General features: G+C 38.2%; 1 protein-coding gene across 10 annotated transcripts in view; it reads right to left on the bottom strand.

The window, feature by feature from the left end:
- Positions 1-14866, bottom strand: part of DGKH (diacylglycerol kinase eta) — a 204830-nt gene that overhangs the window by 20074 nt on the left and 169890 nt on the right. For 8 of the 10 annotated variants that reach the window (XM_032314572.1, XM_032314568.1, XM_032314573.1 and 5 more), the window contains 4 exons: positions 13832-13951; positions 13390-13498; positions 11576-11706; positions 3474-6367 (listed from right to left, as the gene is read on the bottom strand). In XM_032314572.1, coding sequence (XP_032170463.1) covers positions 6278-6367; positions 11576-11706; positions 13390-13498; positions 13832-13951 — 450 coding nt within the window. In that variant the 3' untranslated portion in view covers positions 3474-6277. Of the gene's footprint in view, positions 1-3473; positions 6368-11575; positions 11707-13389; positions 13499-13831; positions 13952-14866 lie in introns of those variants that run through there. The other 2 variants (XM_032314574.1, XM_032314575.1) reach the window with 2 other exon arrangements.

Genomic DNA, 14866 nt, shown 5'->3' with positions numbered 1-14866 from the left:
TAAAATACATCTTGGCAGTCTGAATAACCAGCATGATAATTATTGTGGTATCAAAAGATAAGAAAAATTTTAATATGAAAATTAATAAAACCAGTAAAAGGAGAAACCTGTTGTATAAATAGACATTTTAACATAAAAGTGAGACTTGTATCTCACTTGAGAGGAAGAAACAAATTCCATACAACTTACTTGAAGACTTGAAAATAATTATCATATTTTCCCAGCTCTAGATAAATATATTACTCCAATTTATTAGTCATCTTCAATATACAATATATAACTCACAAAACTGGGAAGGTTACAATACCAAAATCTTTCACAGCACTAGTTACCAGTTACCAGAACTGTAAGAAATCTTCAGCTACATATCAGCTTAATACTTAGAATATACAAAGAGATATGGCTAAGCTGTGGTAAACAATAGTGCAAACAGTAAGGACCACAAAATATATTCTTTTTTCTTTTTAGCTTGTTTATCTAACTGCATTATCCTACTTCAATGGTATCATCAACTGAATATGGAACTTATCTTAATGCATCTTAAAAGTATCCCTATGTTTTTAGATAAGATTAATTTACTCTTGAAATGCAGTTCCTATGAAATACCCGGACTATTTATAAATTCCTATGCAATGAATAACTTGTAGCTAAAATGAAATATTTTATGTGGAGCTTTTATAGCTTTTAAGTAGTGGCTTGGTATCCGTTTTTCCAATGTAAGCTTGGGTGTGTATCAAAAATTAAGAGATAAAATATAAAGATGTGTAAATAGAATAGCTTAGTTACATAAGGGGAATCAGTCTGTTCATCTACAGTAGCAATATGGGTTTTTATCTGAAACACTGTTACTGAGTTTAGTGCAGTTTCAGTTACTATCAAACTTATTTTCCTGAAAATAACAGAAAGAAGTATACAAATCCGTACAGTCCAGCTGTCTTTTATCTCTCTGTTCTCTGTAATGATAAACCTTTAAAGTTTTTTCTGCCCACAGAAATGTCTCTAAACGAAATTTGGAGACAATAATAAAAAGAAGCAATAATAAAGGTAAAGAATGCTTTGGGTATTAAAAAACTAATAGTCGTTGCCTTTTTGAAGTTTTGGTTGTTTCTTTAGGAAGGCATCCTACTGCGAAGGCATCGTATTACCATTTGACAGAGAGATCATTATACAAAAGTCACTGGGGGAGATGCCTAGCAGAGACAAACAGGTCCCAGGCCCCATGATACTGGGTGGGGGCAAGCCAGAGAGGGAGGAACAGTGGCTGCCAAGCACCGTGGGAACTGCCAGGGAGGTTATGCCATTGACCAGTAGTTAGTATGTGAAGAATCTTCACGGTTCATTCTTTTCAACTCATTATAAAAACTTGGTGTTTTAAAACTGCCACTTGGATTATTATCACACACTGAACCAATTTACCTAGTTTGCATCTGAAAAATGCAGAGTGAGTTCATCCTGCCAGGAGAGGGAAGGAGAGATCCTAAAGGTCAAGGCTGAGAGATGTAACGTTTATGGAGCTCAGCGAAAAACTCTATCCTTTAAGAATTCACATCTGTATAATGTGAAAGTCCACTGTATTTCAGCCCAGTCTGACAGAATAGATAATTTACTTCATAAATGATGTATATAGAGATTTCCACTGTAATTTTCTAAGTCATAGCTTTGCATGAATATATTCTTTCTTGAATCCTGTTAAAAATAACTCCTATTAGGACTAAAGTAGTGCCCTCTTTATTCCTTAAGATTAGCTAAAGAATCTCTAGGCAGTAATGTTCTGGTAAATGATATCAGTATTAAAAATGATTAAGTATTGACAACAAATCACTGGGAAAGATCTTATTAGAGAATTAAATAATTTGTATTTTAAGGATCAAAAATATGATATATCGTAGGCACTACTTTACAGAATTAACTGTCTGAAAAATCAAGATAACTTGGCATAATAAGAAAAAAAAGTCCAGCAAAATGTGCCCTCTTTGAGGGCTTTGATGACATGTTCAGTTTACTTGCACTCATTTTGGCTCTTTCTGGTTTTTTTTTTTTTTCCCCACGCCTCGTTATTCATTTTGTGTGCATGTGCTATCTGTATCCTCAAGTATGAACTATGTCAACAAGATAATCTAGTGATAAGAGAAAGTGAAATGTACAAGTTGTAGGAGACTGACCCGGTCTTCACTTATCTCGGTACATATTCTTCTGAAATGTTCCCTGTGACTTAAGTTGTGAACAAATGAGAATGCCACATGAGCAAGAAACTGAGCAGAAGTGGATTGTTAGTGACTCAGCTGTGACATGGGGAGCTGGAGAGGGGCCAGCTGTGTTGGTCAGCCAATCTCCTATTTTACCTTAGCTACCAAAATAAAACCCATGGGTAGGCAGGGTTTATCTAGAACCAGAATCAGGAAAAAACATTGAGAAGAAAACTCAGTGAGGGTGATGAAGGAGTTAAAACTCATTTCTGGCATTTCTAGGAAGTGGTGGGTTGGGGAATGAGCTATTCTACGGGCTTTTTGAAGAACTCAAATCCTTAATAGCTGGGAGAGTTAAAATGTGGCTAGGCCCACGCTGATCACTGACAAATCTTGTTTAAAAGAAGATTGATATTTGGTAGGTCCAGAATGGACCTGAGAGTGCATTTCTCTAAGCTCCCAGGTGGTATGCTGCCGGTCCATGGACCACATCTGAGTAGCAATGATCTAGATCAGTGCTGTCAGTAGAATTTTTGCAGTGATGGAAATGTTCAACATCTGTACTGTCTACCATAGTGACTGAGCACTTGAAATGTGGCTGGTGCACTTGAGAAACTAACTTTCTAATTAAATCAATGTAAACTGAAACTGCCGCATGTGGCTAGTCCCTCCAAGATCGGACAACACAGGTCTGGACATTCACAGATCATCTCATCTCAGCCAGAGCGATCTGTATCGCAGTCTCCAAATTATCCAAGCCACCAATTTATTTAGATTACCAGGTTTCCTTTTACGAAACGCAAACTGTAAAGTTCGTTTCTTTAAATTGTTCTCTTCCTAACACTTTGCTCAGATGACCCATAATGGGCACTTGAGTGGGGAGAGATGAAAGGGGTCATTTTCTGGCTGGGGAGTTGATGAAGAAAGGGTAGCAGATGGCGGTGGGGATTTGAGCAACCGTCACAGTACGGCCATGTGGGAGACCGGAAGCCAGGAGGTGAGAAGGGAGGTGGAGTAACACTGAAGGGGAAAAAAAGTGCGGGGGGGGGGGGCGCACTTCGAAATTTTACTTAGGCCTGACCCTGTCCTTTTCCTTCTTGGAAGTCCCATGGTCTACTGACTGGCTCAGTCAGTAGAGCATGGGACTCTTGGTCTTGGGGTTGTGAGCTCAAGTCCCACGTTGGGTGTGGAGATTACTTAAAAAAAAAAAAATCTTAAAAAAATATATATATACACACACACACATATATATACACACATATATATATATATATGTATACACACACACACACACACACACACACACACGCACATCTGTCTCAAATCCTTCCTCAGGAAAATAAGACTGTAAGGGAGTGGATGTTGGCTGGGCTGTGACTCCCCTTCATCCCTTCCAAATTATCCAGGTGTGGGAGAGCCTAGCAGCGGAACGGCAGTTACAGCTGGCAACTGGGAGCAGGGTTAAGCTTTTCAGCTCAGTTTAGGAATGGATCAAGGTACAGAGGCCCCACCTTCACTCCCCTGAGCTGTGATCAGATTCCAGAGAGCAGTTCTTCCTACTTTTTATTCTTAGCCACATCTACTATAAGCTGGCTCCTCTTTGATGCTAATGGACACCTAGGGAGTCTCTGACGACACCATCTTGGCCAACAGATGTGAATAAGGTCATCTGGGTCCTACATCCATCATGCACAGACAAAGCATACAGGAAAAATTTCTCTTATTTAACAACAACAAAAAAGATACCAAAATTGTCATTTTAAAGGATTTCCCTCATCCAAAAGCCATCTGCAAGAAAATTCTAGTTAAAGAGTCCATTAATTGAGGTTTTACAGCATAGATAAGAGTTATTACCTATGAGTAAAAAGATCAGCATCAAACAAAAAATTTAATTATCTTCATCTTACTCTCAAATTCTGAACGTGTAATAGCTTAAATCTTTTCTAGTGGCAAAGGGGTATTTTGGGTGAATGAAAATCAGTAAAGATTTTTATATTAATTGATTCTTCTCTAGAGTTCCTTGCCTCTTTGCCCCTACCTTTCTTTTTTTGGTAGAGCTGGATAGGGATCTGTGATCTGACAGCTGGCATCTCCATTTTAATTTCATAGGGAAATGCCTAGAAAAGCAGGATATCTTCAGGGGCTGGAGAGGTGAGGACTATAAAAGAAGCCCTTTGATTTCCTAAGTGTGGGTAACATTATAATATTAAATGAGTAGCTTCTGACTCTTTCACGCTACTTGATGTAATTCCCTTTGGGAAATTTCCATTTATTCACAACTTAGGTAAAAGATATAGTCAGACACATTTGGTCAGGAACCCACCAGGCTCATTTATTTTTAAGATATCAAAATTTTGTGATTTTGCTGGTACTTAAATGCCCAATTTATAAATAAGACTAAAGTGTCAAATATTTAAACTCCTTTGCTATAATGAAATTCTAGCAGTATTCATTTTTAAATGCTTTCTCAATAATATTTCTCATTAGGCATTTGACAAATAATTGTCTAGAAAATATCAATGAGAGTATATTTCAAGATGATGCATACGTAAGTGTGAATGTACATGCATGTGTGTATAGACACGTAGAAACGTATATGTACATGGGTGTGTATGTTTTTCTATTGAGCACCTACTTAGAAGGCTACTTCATGAAAATTGTCACCACCGGGTCAATACCCTGTTTTCTTCTCTTATATAGAAGATTTTTAAATATTACAATTAATTTTTGGTATATAATGTTTAAAGAAAGATTGTTTAAGGATATTTTTATGACTTTTTGACATGTATGCCTTTGGCTTTCAAAGATTTGGTAATTGTAAGATTGACTCCTAATAAGCTTACACTGAAGTATAGTGGTTTAGGAAAAGGAAAATGCTATCTACTTGATATAAGAATTAAGTGAGATAATAATAATAATATAATAATAGTAATAATAATAATATAAAGCCCTTAAGAAAAAATTTAAAAATTTAAATCTCTCATTGAGAAGTTTTATCAGTAGTTACTCTAGCTAGCAGGTAAGTCTGGGTGACCAATCAGTATATGAATCCCAGTTGAGGCCTCGGGGAAACTCCTGTCAATAGCTCACTATATTATAAATGCAAACAGAGTACTAAATAAATACTAAATTAAACCAAAAGAATAACAAAATGTGGGAATTTTGGTTTAGGAAGCTATAATAAGCTTTTAGTTCAGCAACAAAACATGTAATTTTATAAAAATATCCAGAGTTTCTTAATGCGCATGTCTACTGTTGATGATAGAGTGACATTGAATTGGCTTGCATAAAATGTGTATCATTTGTTGATTATGGCACAGACACATGTTCACAAATTCTTAAATACAGAATATTTATCCAAAAGCCCCCATCAAAGGACAGAAAAGTGCCTTGAACCAACAAAAAGGTAACTTCGGTAATAATAAATTAAATTCCATTAAAGCTGACATTAAAGCTAAGTTTTACGATATTACATGTGACATGCAAGAAAAAGAAAGACCAGTCAGGCAGGAATGCCGTGCATTAAGATCTGCATTCATTCATAATATTTGAGGGGTTTCAACCATGTTCCCTGACCACTGAATGCTAGAAATCTCAGTTGACACCCAATCTAGCATTCAAAACACAAACTAATGTATATCTTAGTCTCCTAACCAGTGATTTTTAAGGAAGAAGCCAATGCCTCCAATAATGAAAACTAGAAGTTTTAGCCACATATTGTTATGCAGTCATATGGTAAGAACATTTCATCTGACCGAGTTTCAGGAAAGTACAATGTAAGTAAACGTTTCCACCCTTCAGACCACACAATTATCTCGGATTCTTTCCACCTTCTTACTAATATGAGCATATCTGAACACGTCAAGTTTGCACAATAAGTAAATGGCTTCGTGGAATGTATATTTTTTTGGCACAAAAATATTTCCCAATACCTCAAATGAAAATTTTCACCCACAGCAAGATATCAAGCCATAGAGGTGCTTCCCTGGTACTTGCTTTCTAGGCAGAAAAGTACAGAAACAGACCATTGCTTCTAAGAGCTTTGTATTAAGTAGCAATAACTTCCCTTCCAAGGAATAGCACCAATATGATTACAACTCAGCCTGGGGAGGGCTCCTTCCAAGCTCCTTAATTCCCTGGAGAATTCGCTTCATATGACCCACTTTCGTTATCCCCAGGTCCTAAAAAAAAAGAAAAGAAAAGAAAAGAAAAGAAAAAGAAAAAAAGAAAAGGTAAGAAAAAAAACAGAAGGAGAAGGAAAAGAAAGATGTTTACTGACAAGAGAAAACTGGGGATTAAATATTTAATTAGCAAATAGCGTAATTAGCATTGTTTATATTCAATGACTTAGGAAGTATAAGCTATGAAAATCAGTTTATAAAGTGAAACTAACCTGACATTGAAAAATTATCAACAAGTTAAAAAAAAAAATCACATCCTACACTAACCCTGAAATGTAACAGTCTCAGAAATTATACACAATGGTGGTTCTTCAGAGTCAAAATTAGGGTCTCCTTTTTCTTCTGCTTCTTCTTTTTCAAAACACAGGTCCTTTTGGGATCTCAGAGAACAGTGACAGAGGACATCAGGGCCGCTGCAACTAGTCTTACGGCAACCACACACTTTCTTCCTAAAATAGTACTTGAAAGTAAAGCCTAATCCTAAAGACAGAGATCAGTGGCCATCACCTAAATTTGGAACGTCAGTGCATCTATGGTTACATTTAGAGTCTTTGATTTGAGTGGACTGTTTAAATATTCTTTCTACTTTGCGAGACAAAAGTATAAGAAATTACTTCAACCTGGCTAACTGTGGGTTGATGCTTTTCCTCAGAACATTTGTGGCTCCTTTCCCTCAGAACCCTCCTTGTTTCTTACAGAACTGTCTTCCTTTAAAGGGCCAAGAACTCAATAGTTAGTTTTCAGAGAGGGAGGATGATTCCAGAATGTACAGCGCACAGCAGGCTCTTGGCAAATAAATCCTTGCTGCAGGAATGAAGGAGATGTATACAAGACAGTGGTGATATTCACGACCCGAAAAACTGAAAGAAAGGGTGAAGGCCCCCAAGCCCTAAAATTTCTTTAAGGTTAACAGGCACAATTGATTGGCTAATATGTGAAGTCAAACCAATTTGGTATAAAAAACAGAGGGCTTGAAATATTTGAAAATTAGCAAAAAGGGACACAGGGGTGGCTTATTTGGTTAAGCAACTGACTTCAGCTCAGGTCATGATCCTGGAGTCCCAGGATCGAGTTCCGCATCGGGAATCTCTGCTCAGCGGGGAGTCAGCTTCTCCTTTTGACCTCTCCCCTCTCATGTTCTCTCTCTCTCAAATAAATTCTTAAAAAAAAAAAAAAATTAGCAAAAAGATGGCTTCCAAAGCAGCCTTAAAAACAAGATTACGAGGTACCACAAAATTATGTGTCTGAGATTTTACTCCAAATATCCATCCTACTCCATAAGCGAAGAGCATTGTTTTTTTTTTTTAAGGACTTTATTCATTTATTTGACAGAGAGAGATCACAAGTAGGCAGAGAGGCAGGCAGAGAGAGAAGGGGAGGCAGGCTCCCTGCCGAGCAGAGAGCCCGATGCGGGGCTCTATCCCAGGACCCTACCATGACCTGAGCCAAAGGCAGAGGCTTAACCCACTGAGCCACCCAGGCACCCCAAGCATTATTTATTTTTAAGCTTTACATGAAGTAGATGAGACGATTGTAAGCATGTGCACACCCCCATTCTCTCTCTCTTCCATATACTTTATGGGCTCTTTGATTCTATAGCAGCGAAGCTACTGAGAATTCTTTTTTTCTACTGACAATTCTGAATCTTTCTGAAAAATACTCTTTCTATATAGCAAGTGCTCCTGTCAAGCTTGAGATAATTTCTGGGTCACATTTTTACAATATGCAACTGACCCTGAAAAAGTATTTTCTCATAGGACACCAGGTCATTCATAAGCAGTCTGAAGGCAAGGAACTGTGTGTTTCCTGAGTTATGCTAACATAGCGAACTTAAAAGCAAGGCCAAATCCTAAAGAAAGTGAGCCGGCGGTCTGCTATTTAACTCTGAAATATAAATGCATTTGCGGTTGCATTTATTTGAGTGGGATATTTTAATATTCTTTCTGCTTTGTGATAACAATTATCTGATGAAGAAATACATTTAATACTAAATATTCTACTTCAGGCCATATGCACGTTTTATTTTCAAGAATAAAAAACTTCTTTGCTGGAAGCAGACTCTACTCAGAATTACCATTTTGGTGTAATAAGATGAATGTTTTCCACAGAATTACACTAACATCTAGCTATATTTTTTTATTTTGAGTTCAATACCTCCATGACTTCTAGGAGTTAGATTGTGATAAAGTTACGGCCGTGACATCTGTTATCGTTTTTTTAATTTATTTTATCAGATTCTTTATTATGTGCCTTTTCTTTCTTTGGATGAACAGGTCTAATTTTGCAGAAACATGCTTTGTAGATATTCAGTTACCTTTCTAGGCACAGATATGCAACTTTCCAAATGGAAAGAAAAACAAAAACCAACCACACAAACAAAACCATTGCATCTTTGCCATTGTCTTTGGTGCTCCTCACTTTTGGCTACTGTCTTCCTGGAGGGAGAATAATATAAGAAGTTTCTTTATTTCCTAAAGCACCTTAGAAGTATTTTTCCTTTCCCACCTTTACACTGTCACATTGCTATCTCTAGTTGTCTTGCTGATAAGAAAGTAACAGCTAAGATGTGAGCAGGAGATAGCCATGTGACAGGTAGTGGGAGACACATGCTATAGCAGAGGGCACCTCTAAAGGTGAGGAAGAGTCTAGTATTTTCAGGCAAATGGAACATGGCCAGTGTGGATGGGGTACAGCCCAGGAAGGGGCCAGTGATTCCACAGCAGTTTCCATAAATGGGTAGTCTCGTGTAGACCTCCCAAAGATGCAAGTCTTTATTCCAGTAGAAGTGGGAAAGGTGATCTGATGCTAAGAGATCACTCTGACTGCCATGTGGGTAATGGGCTAGAGAGAGCGCGGGTAGCAGCGGAAAGTCCAGTTAGGAACCCTGGCCTCACACAGGCAAGCGGTGCCCTGGTGTGTGGAAAGCCGAGAGAGAAACGGATGCAGTCTAGAAACCTGGCTCGGTGCTAGGCTTACTGAGTTAGGGGACAAGGATAAGGAAGAGGAAGGCGCTGAGTATGACCGTGGGCTTCTCTGGCTTGAGAGCCTGGAGGGAGAGAGGGGTGATTTTACTAAGATATCCGCAGAACCCTCCCTGTGTGACAGGCAACTATCAAGTGGAGTTGGTGATAAAATCCTAAAGTTTCCAAATTGAGGTCGGGGCTGGGGGTACAAACCTGTGAACCACAGATGTATTCATGGACCATATTTGCAGCAATGGGAGTGGATAAGGTTACACAGGGAGTTGGAGATCCTCTAACAAGACTTAAAGAGTTCATTCCGAAGAGTCTGCTCCCTCTTACAGCTACAGCCAGAGGTCAAGGGGAAGCTCATTTGCTCCCCTCATGGCTTTGCTCTAAAGCAGGCTCTTTCCAGATAATTTTGTTTTTCATTCTCCCAAGCCCCATTTTGGAAGGAAAAGAGTTAAAAAGGATTATGTCAATGCAAATTTCTGAAAGAAAAGTTTTAAGGTAAGGGATGTAATTTGCATTAAAAGTAAAAATAAAGCAGAACAAGAAGTCCCATGATAAAGCTAAAGAGAAAGTTTACAAAAATAATTCTTACCCATTTCCTTTTTACTCACACTCTTTCCTCCAGCCAAGTCCTATCACTCCAACTTTGACCTCCTATGTGTATGAGCTTTGTTTTCCCAAACTGCGAATATCTGCCTTACTGCCTTACTCGTTGTATATGTGTGTGTGTTATGTGTATGTTTGTGGTTGTGTGTACATATGTAATATATACATATATAATGATTTATTCTCACACACATTCAGTCTTTCCCTGGAATTTATGCTTATTTGTGGCAAATTAAATGTAAGCTCCTAGAGAGACTGGCGTAATATATTACGCTATTCAATAAATTTAAGATAGCTATTCAGTAGCTGCCTGACAAGGATATAAGACGTTACATAATATGTTAGATGTAATGACCCCTTACATTTCCTTTTTTGTGTGTGTGTACTTATTCCAAGTTTTGAAGTCAACCTCTATTCTAGGAAATCTAGCCCTGTATATTTTTCTATTTTCCAGATTTGGGACTCTCAACTGGGGTAATTAATTAATCTATTATTTTATTATTCTGGTTAAAAATGTTTAGGTAGATGTGGTGTCCGCTTTTAATGTGCTAAGACTGTATGACTCTGCTTTATAAAATCCTATATATTACCCATTAATTGCTCCAAGATCTCTGCTAGCATATTTGTAGATAAAGGCACCAACAGTTCATGAATTTGTTAGGAAATCACTGTATCCTAATCCTGTGCAGTTCAGAACTTGGCCTACAGGAAAGGGATCACTCCAACATAGATTAAAGACTTTGTAACTTGCTTATTACTTATTTACTTATTTAAAATTACCTTGGAATTTTAAAAATGGCACTGTTTGGTAAGAAAATTCAACATAAGAAAATTCTACTCGGAACCTTGGGATAGAATAGTCTACTTTGGTCATGTTGTGTGTCCACCCAAGAAAATAAAAGGGAACTGCTGCAGACCGTGAATTAATTATTTTCTTTCTCTGCAGTAAATGACAAATAGGCTCTCTGCCACCTTCTAGCAAAAGTGAAACGTGATTTTTTACTTCATTTACTAAAGAAAATAATACATTTCTTTTTGAGAATAATTCAATCATAACAGTAACTCACAGGGAATGTATTTGAACTTATGGTCTCGTTTTTCATGGGAGCTCTGAAAGGGCAGTCAGAAACACAACAAAATCACAGGACTCTCAATTGCTACCGCTGTGAGTTTCTTACCCAGTTCCACATATTAGGAAAACTTTGTTATTGGTATTTTGAATTAATTTTTAGTGGTTAACCTTTTATTAGTTTTTTTGGTCATTTTCAGCAACAGTGATCACCTTTCATGCTGATCCAATAAAATGAGCTGATGGAAACATGGGTTATTTGGAAATATTAGCACAGGGATAGCCATACAATGGATGCAGAGAAAAAAATGATTAACTTCATGCTAAGCTTTAGCTGTAATAATCAGAGAATGATACTTGATCGGGCAACACTGCAGACATTCTTGTTTAAAAAGCACACAAAGAACTCCGACCACAGGACAATGCATTTTAGATTACTGCCCGTTTGCAAGACACAGGACATAAGCCAAGCTATAAGCATATAACAAAAGAGGAGCAGGAGAGAGCATTCTGTTTTGCTGGGAAATTTTCAAAAGCAGAAGAGTAGCACAAAGGAAATACCTTAAGATCTCGCCTTTCCAGATGCAAAAGTTCAGCCCCTCTGATGTCATGACGGATGAAGATTTCTCTGTACTCTCCCAAACTGAGCAGCTCCAGCCAAGCAGCAACTTCCTCTGTGCCCCATTTTTGAACTACCAAAGTTAAGAGCAAAACCCCCATAATTTCTACATGCTCAATGCATTACAAAGCAAAGGTTGGCCAAAGAAGATGCAAAACAGAGTACAGCGGCAGTGCCAGCAGAGGGAAAGGTTAAAGGTGTCAATTCCACGAAACCCCAATTTCACTTTTCCCCCATGCAGGTTACAGACTCTCCATCCACACAGAGATCCGACTATGCAGAGACATTCACTGATGTGCACGGGTGCCTTTACCTTCAGCTCAATTTCCTCTCCAAGCCACCCACACCACACAATCCAAATAAAATATGTACTTCTCATGATTAGGATCAACAGTCCGCGATCCAAATACACTCTGATGATTTCCTTAAGACTGCATATGAAATCAGTCATAATTGAATTAGCTACAAGTGCTAATGAAAATTGAAAATCTGACATGGGCTTCTGAATTTTACTCCAGGTGCGGCTGAATTCAAGTAATGACTTCATTGATTTTAATTATTAACAAGGATAGCACTAAATGTGTTGTTAGCTCACTTTAAGGTCCTCTGGAAACTGTCAATACTGCTAAGAGGAGTTGCACTGTTATTTTTCAATATGTATCATTGTTTTATACATTTTATTCAACATTGATTAGCTTAATTCAAATTTATTTGGTTGTAAAATGCTGTATTTGGGGATGCCTGGGTGGCTTAGTCGGTTAAGCCTCTGCCTTCAGCTCAGGTCATGATCTCAGGGTCCTGGGATTCAGTCCCACACTGGGCTCCTTGCTCAGCAGGGAGCCTACTACTCCCTCTGCCTGCCACTCCCCCTGCTTGTGCTCTCTCTCTCTCTCTTTCTCTGACAAATAAATAAGTAAAATCTTTAAAAAATAAAATAAAATAAAATGCCATATTTGATTTTAAAATGCCCTTCAACAACTGCTCTACAATTGTCAAAAATTAGGTCATAGATCACTTTTTCAAAGGAGCTAGCTCACTTGGAAGGATAATAAAGTGACTGGATTGTGAAAGGCACCTGTCGCCACATACACAGAACTTGCAGGGGCCTCGGCAACACTGTCCTATTAAAAGTAATTTCTAGGGCAAGGGGGAAAGGGAACCAGACAAAAAACACCAAAGGCAGTTTAATCTTTGCTTGAGAATGCAAGTGTCACTGTAGACTGTGATGACTTAGGGGTGGAAATGGTGCAGTAAGTCCTTGGAACAGGAGAAAGGCAATGTGTAACTTTAGGTGGAAAAGTCTATTTAGCAAGTTAAAGGAGTAACTGAAAGTTTCTACATTCCTTTTATCAAAGGGATGTAGACTTCAAACTCTGAAGGAGAAAAAGAAATTATACACCGATGTTACGAGAGACAAAGGACCGTCTCAACAGATGCATGGATGTCCACTAAACAGATAGAAGCAAACCAGCGCCCACCTTGTTTTCTTGTGTACTTCATTACTATAGACCCCTACCATTTGGGTGGATTACTTTAGGTGTGACAGGATTTGCTTTATTGTGGTAAATTGAACATAAAATAAAATTCACCATTCTAACCATCCTATGGTGTACAATCCAGTGGCATTTAGTACCTCCATAACGTGCAGGGGTTGCCACAAATAATTCCAGAACGTTTTTATCGCCTCGGTGACATGGCTTTAATAAGTTATCTTTTGCACAGGGTTATACTTTCCCTTCCAGTGCGGATCACCTACCAGGCTGTGAACTTGTCTTCTGCTTCTGAACCTTTTCCTTTTTAAACTTTGGCACGATCCGAAAGACTGTGCTTCTGCTGTTTCTCTTGGTGCAATCCATGGGGGGCTCCTGTTCGAGTGGGGCAAGAAAGGGATTTGCTCAGGACGTGAAGAGAAGGAAACCTCACTCCGATCTTAAAGCCAGCACAGGAATAGGTTATGAACACAACACACTGTTGGAGTGGTGACTTGTTAAAAATTAGAGACCATGATGCTACATACTCCTGAAAATGGACTGAAGCCTGTGAGACACTTTTGTTCACGGAAAAGCCTTTGCTCGCCTGTTCAAGAGCAGCACATTTGAAAGTGGTGCTCGAAATTTATTCTCCCTTGAATATCTCTTTTTCAAATTCTATTGTCACAAAGTCTGCATTTATAGAGAAGTGGGCCACATTTTACATACCGCATCTTCGTTTGGGTGTAAGATATAGTAAAGCCACGGAATCTCCGTTAACTTCTGCAGCTCCACCTCCACGGAATGTAAGGCATTAGAAACGCGCTCCTCATGTGGGGATTCTAACTGCTGTTTACCAGCAGATTTCAAAAAAAACAAAATAAAACAAGGCTCAGTGACCAATCTCAAACAGAAGAAATTCGTTTTACTTTGACAACGAACATCGTCATCTCTTATGAGGCTAGTCTAGGTTATTGTTAGTAAGATAAAGGAATATAGACGGGTGCCTGGGTGGCTCAGTAGGTTAAGCAACTGCCTTCAACTTAGTTCATGATCCCAGGGTTCTGCGATCTAGCCCCGCGTGGGGCTCCCTGCTCAGGGAGGAGTCTGTTTCTCCCTCTCCCTCTGTCTGCTGCTCTGCCTACTTGTGCGCTCTCTCTCTCTCTGTCAAATAAATATATAAAATCTTTTTAAAAAAAAGAAAAAAGGAATAGGGGAAAGAAAGAACAGATTATTTTATATTGAGCTCACTTTTTAAAAATCTGGATAGATTTATCCATACTTTTCAAAGATAATACAAGTAGGTAGTGTGACTTCAATAATGTCACAGAAAAAAAGTATTGCTTTTGGTGGTTTTCTTTCTTCTTTTTTGTAAATTCTTTCCTCTCTCCCTCCCTTCCAATCCATGCATCCATCCACCCACTCTGCCTGCTTATTAGTAAGTAATCTCACTATTCTACTTCTTTGTGGCAAAAATCCTTCCAATTTCCATAGGTCGCTATGTAAGCAAATAATACTATTTTTAAAAAACGGTCAAAAACATGTCACATCATAAGAAATGCTTGGCACAGAAATCTCCCAGAGAATTAATAAGTTTAAGGGGAAAAAAACCCCACAAATCTCAAACAAACAAAAAAGCTGTTGTAAAAATCAGGGCAAGAGCAAAATGCCCAATGGTTTGCAATCTGAAAGAGGGTTTGGAAACTTTAAAGGGAATTTAACCGGTCACTTATAAGAATTATCCACTTATTTGAGGCGGCTATT

The sequence above is a fragment of the Mustela erminea genome, chromosome 15 (genome assembly GCF_009829155.1).
Source record: "Mustela erminea isolate mMusErm1 chromosome 15, mMusErm1.Pri, whole genome shotgun sequence".
NCBI lineage: Eukaryota > Metazoa > Chordata > Mammalia > Carnivora > Mustelidae > Mustela > Mustela erminea.
This window is presented reverse-complemented; position numbering and strand designations above follow the sequence as displayed.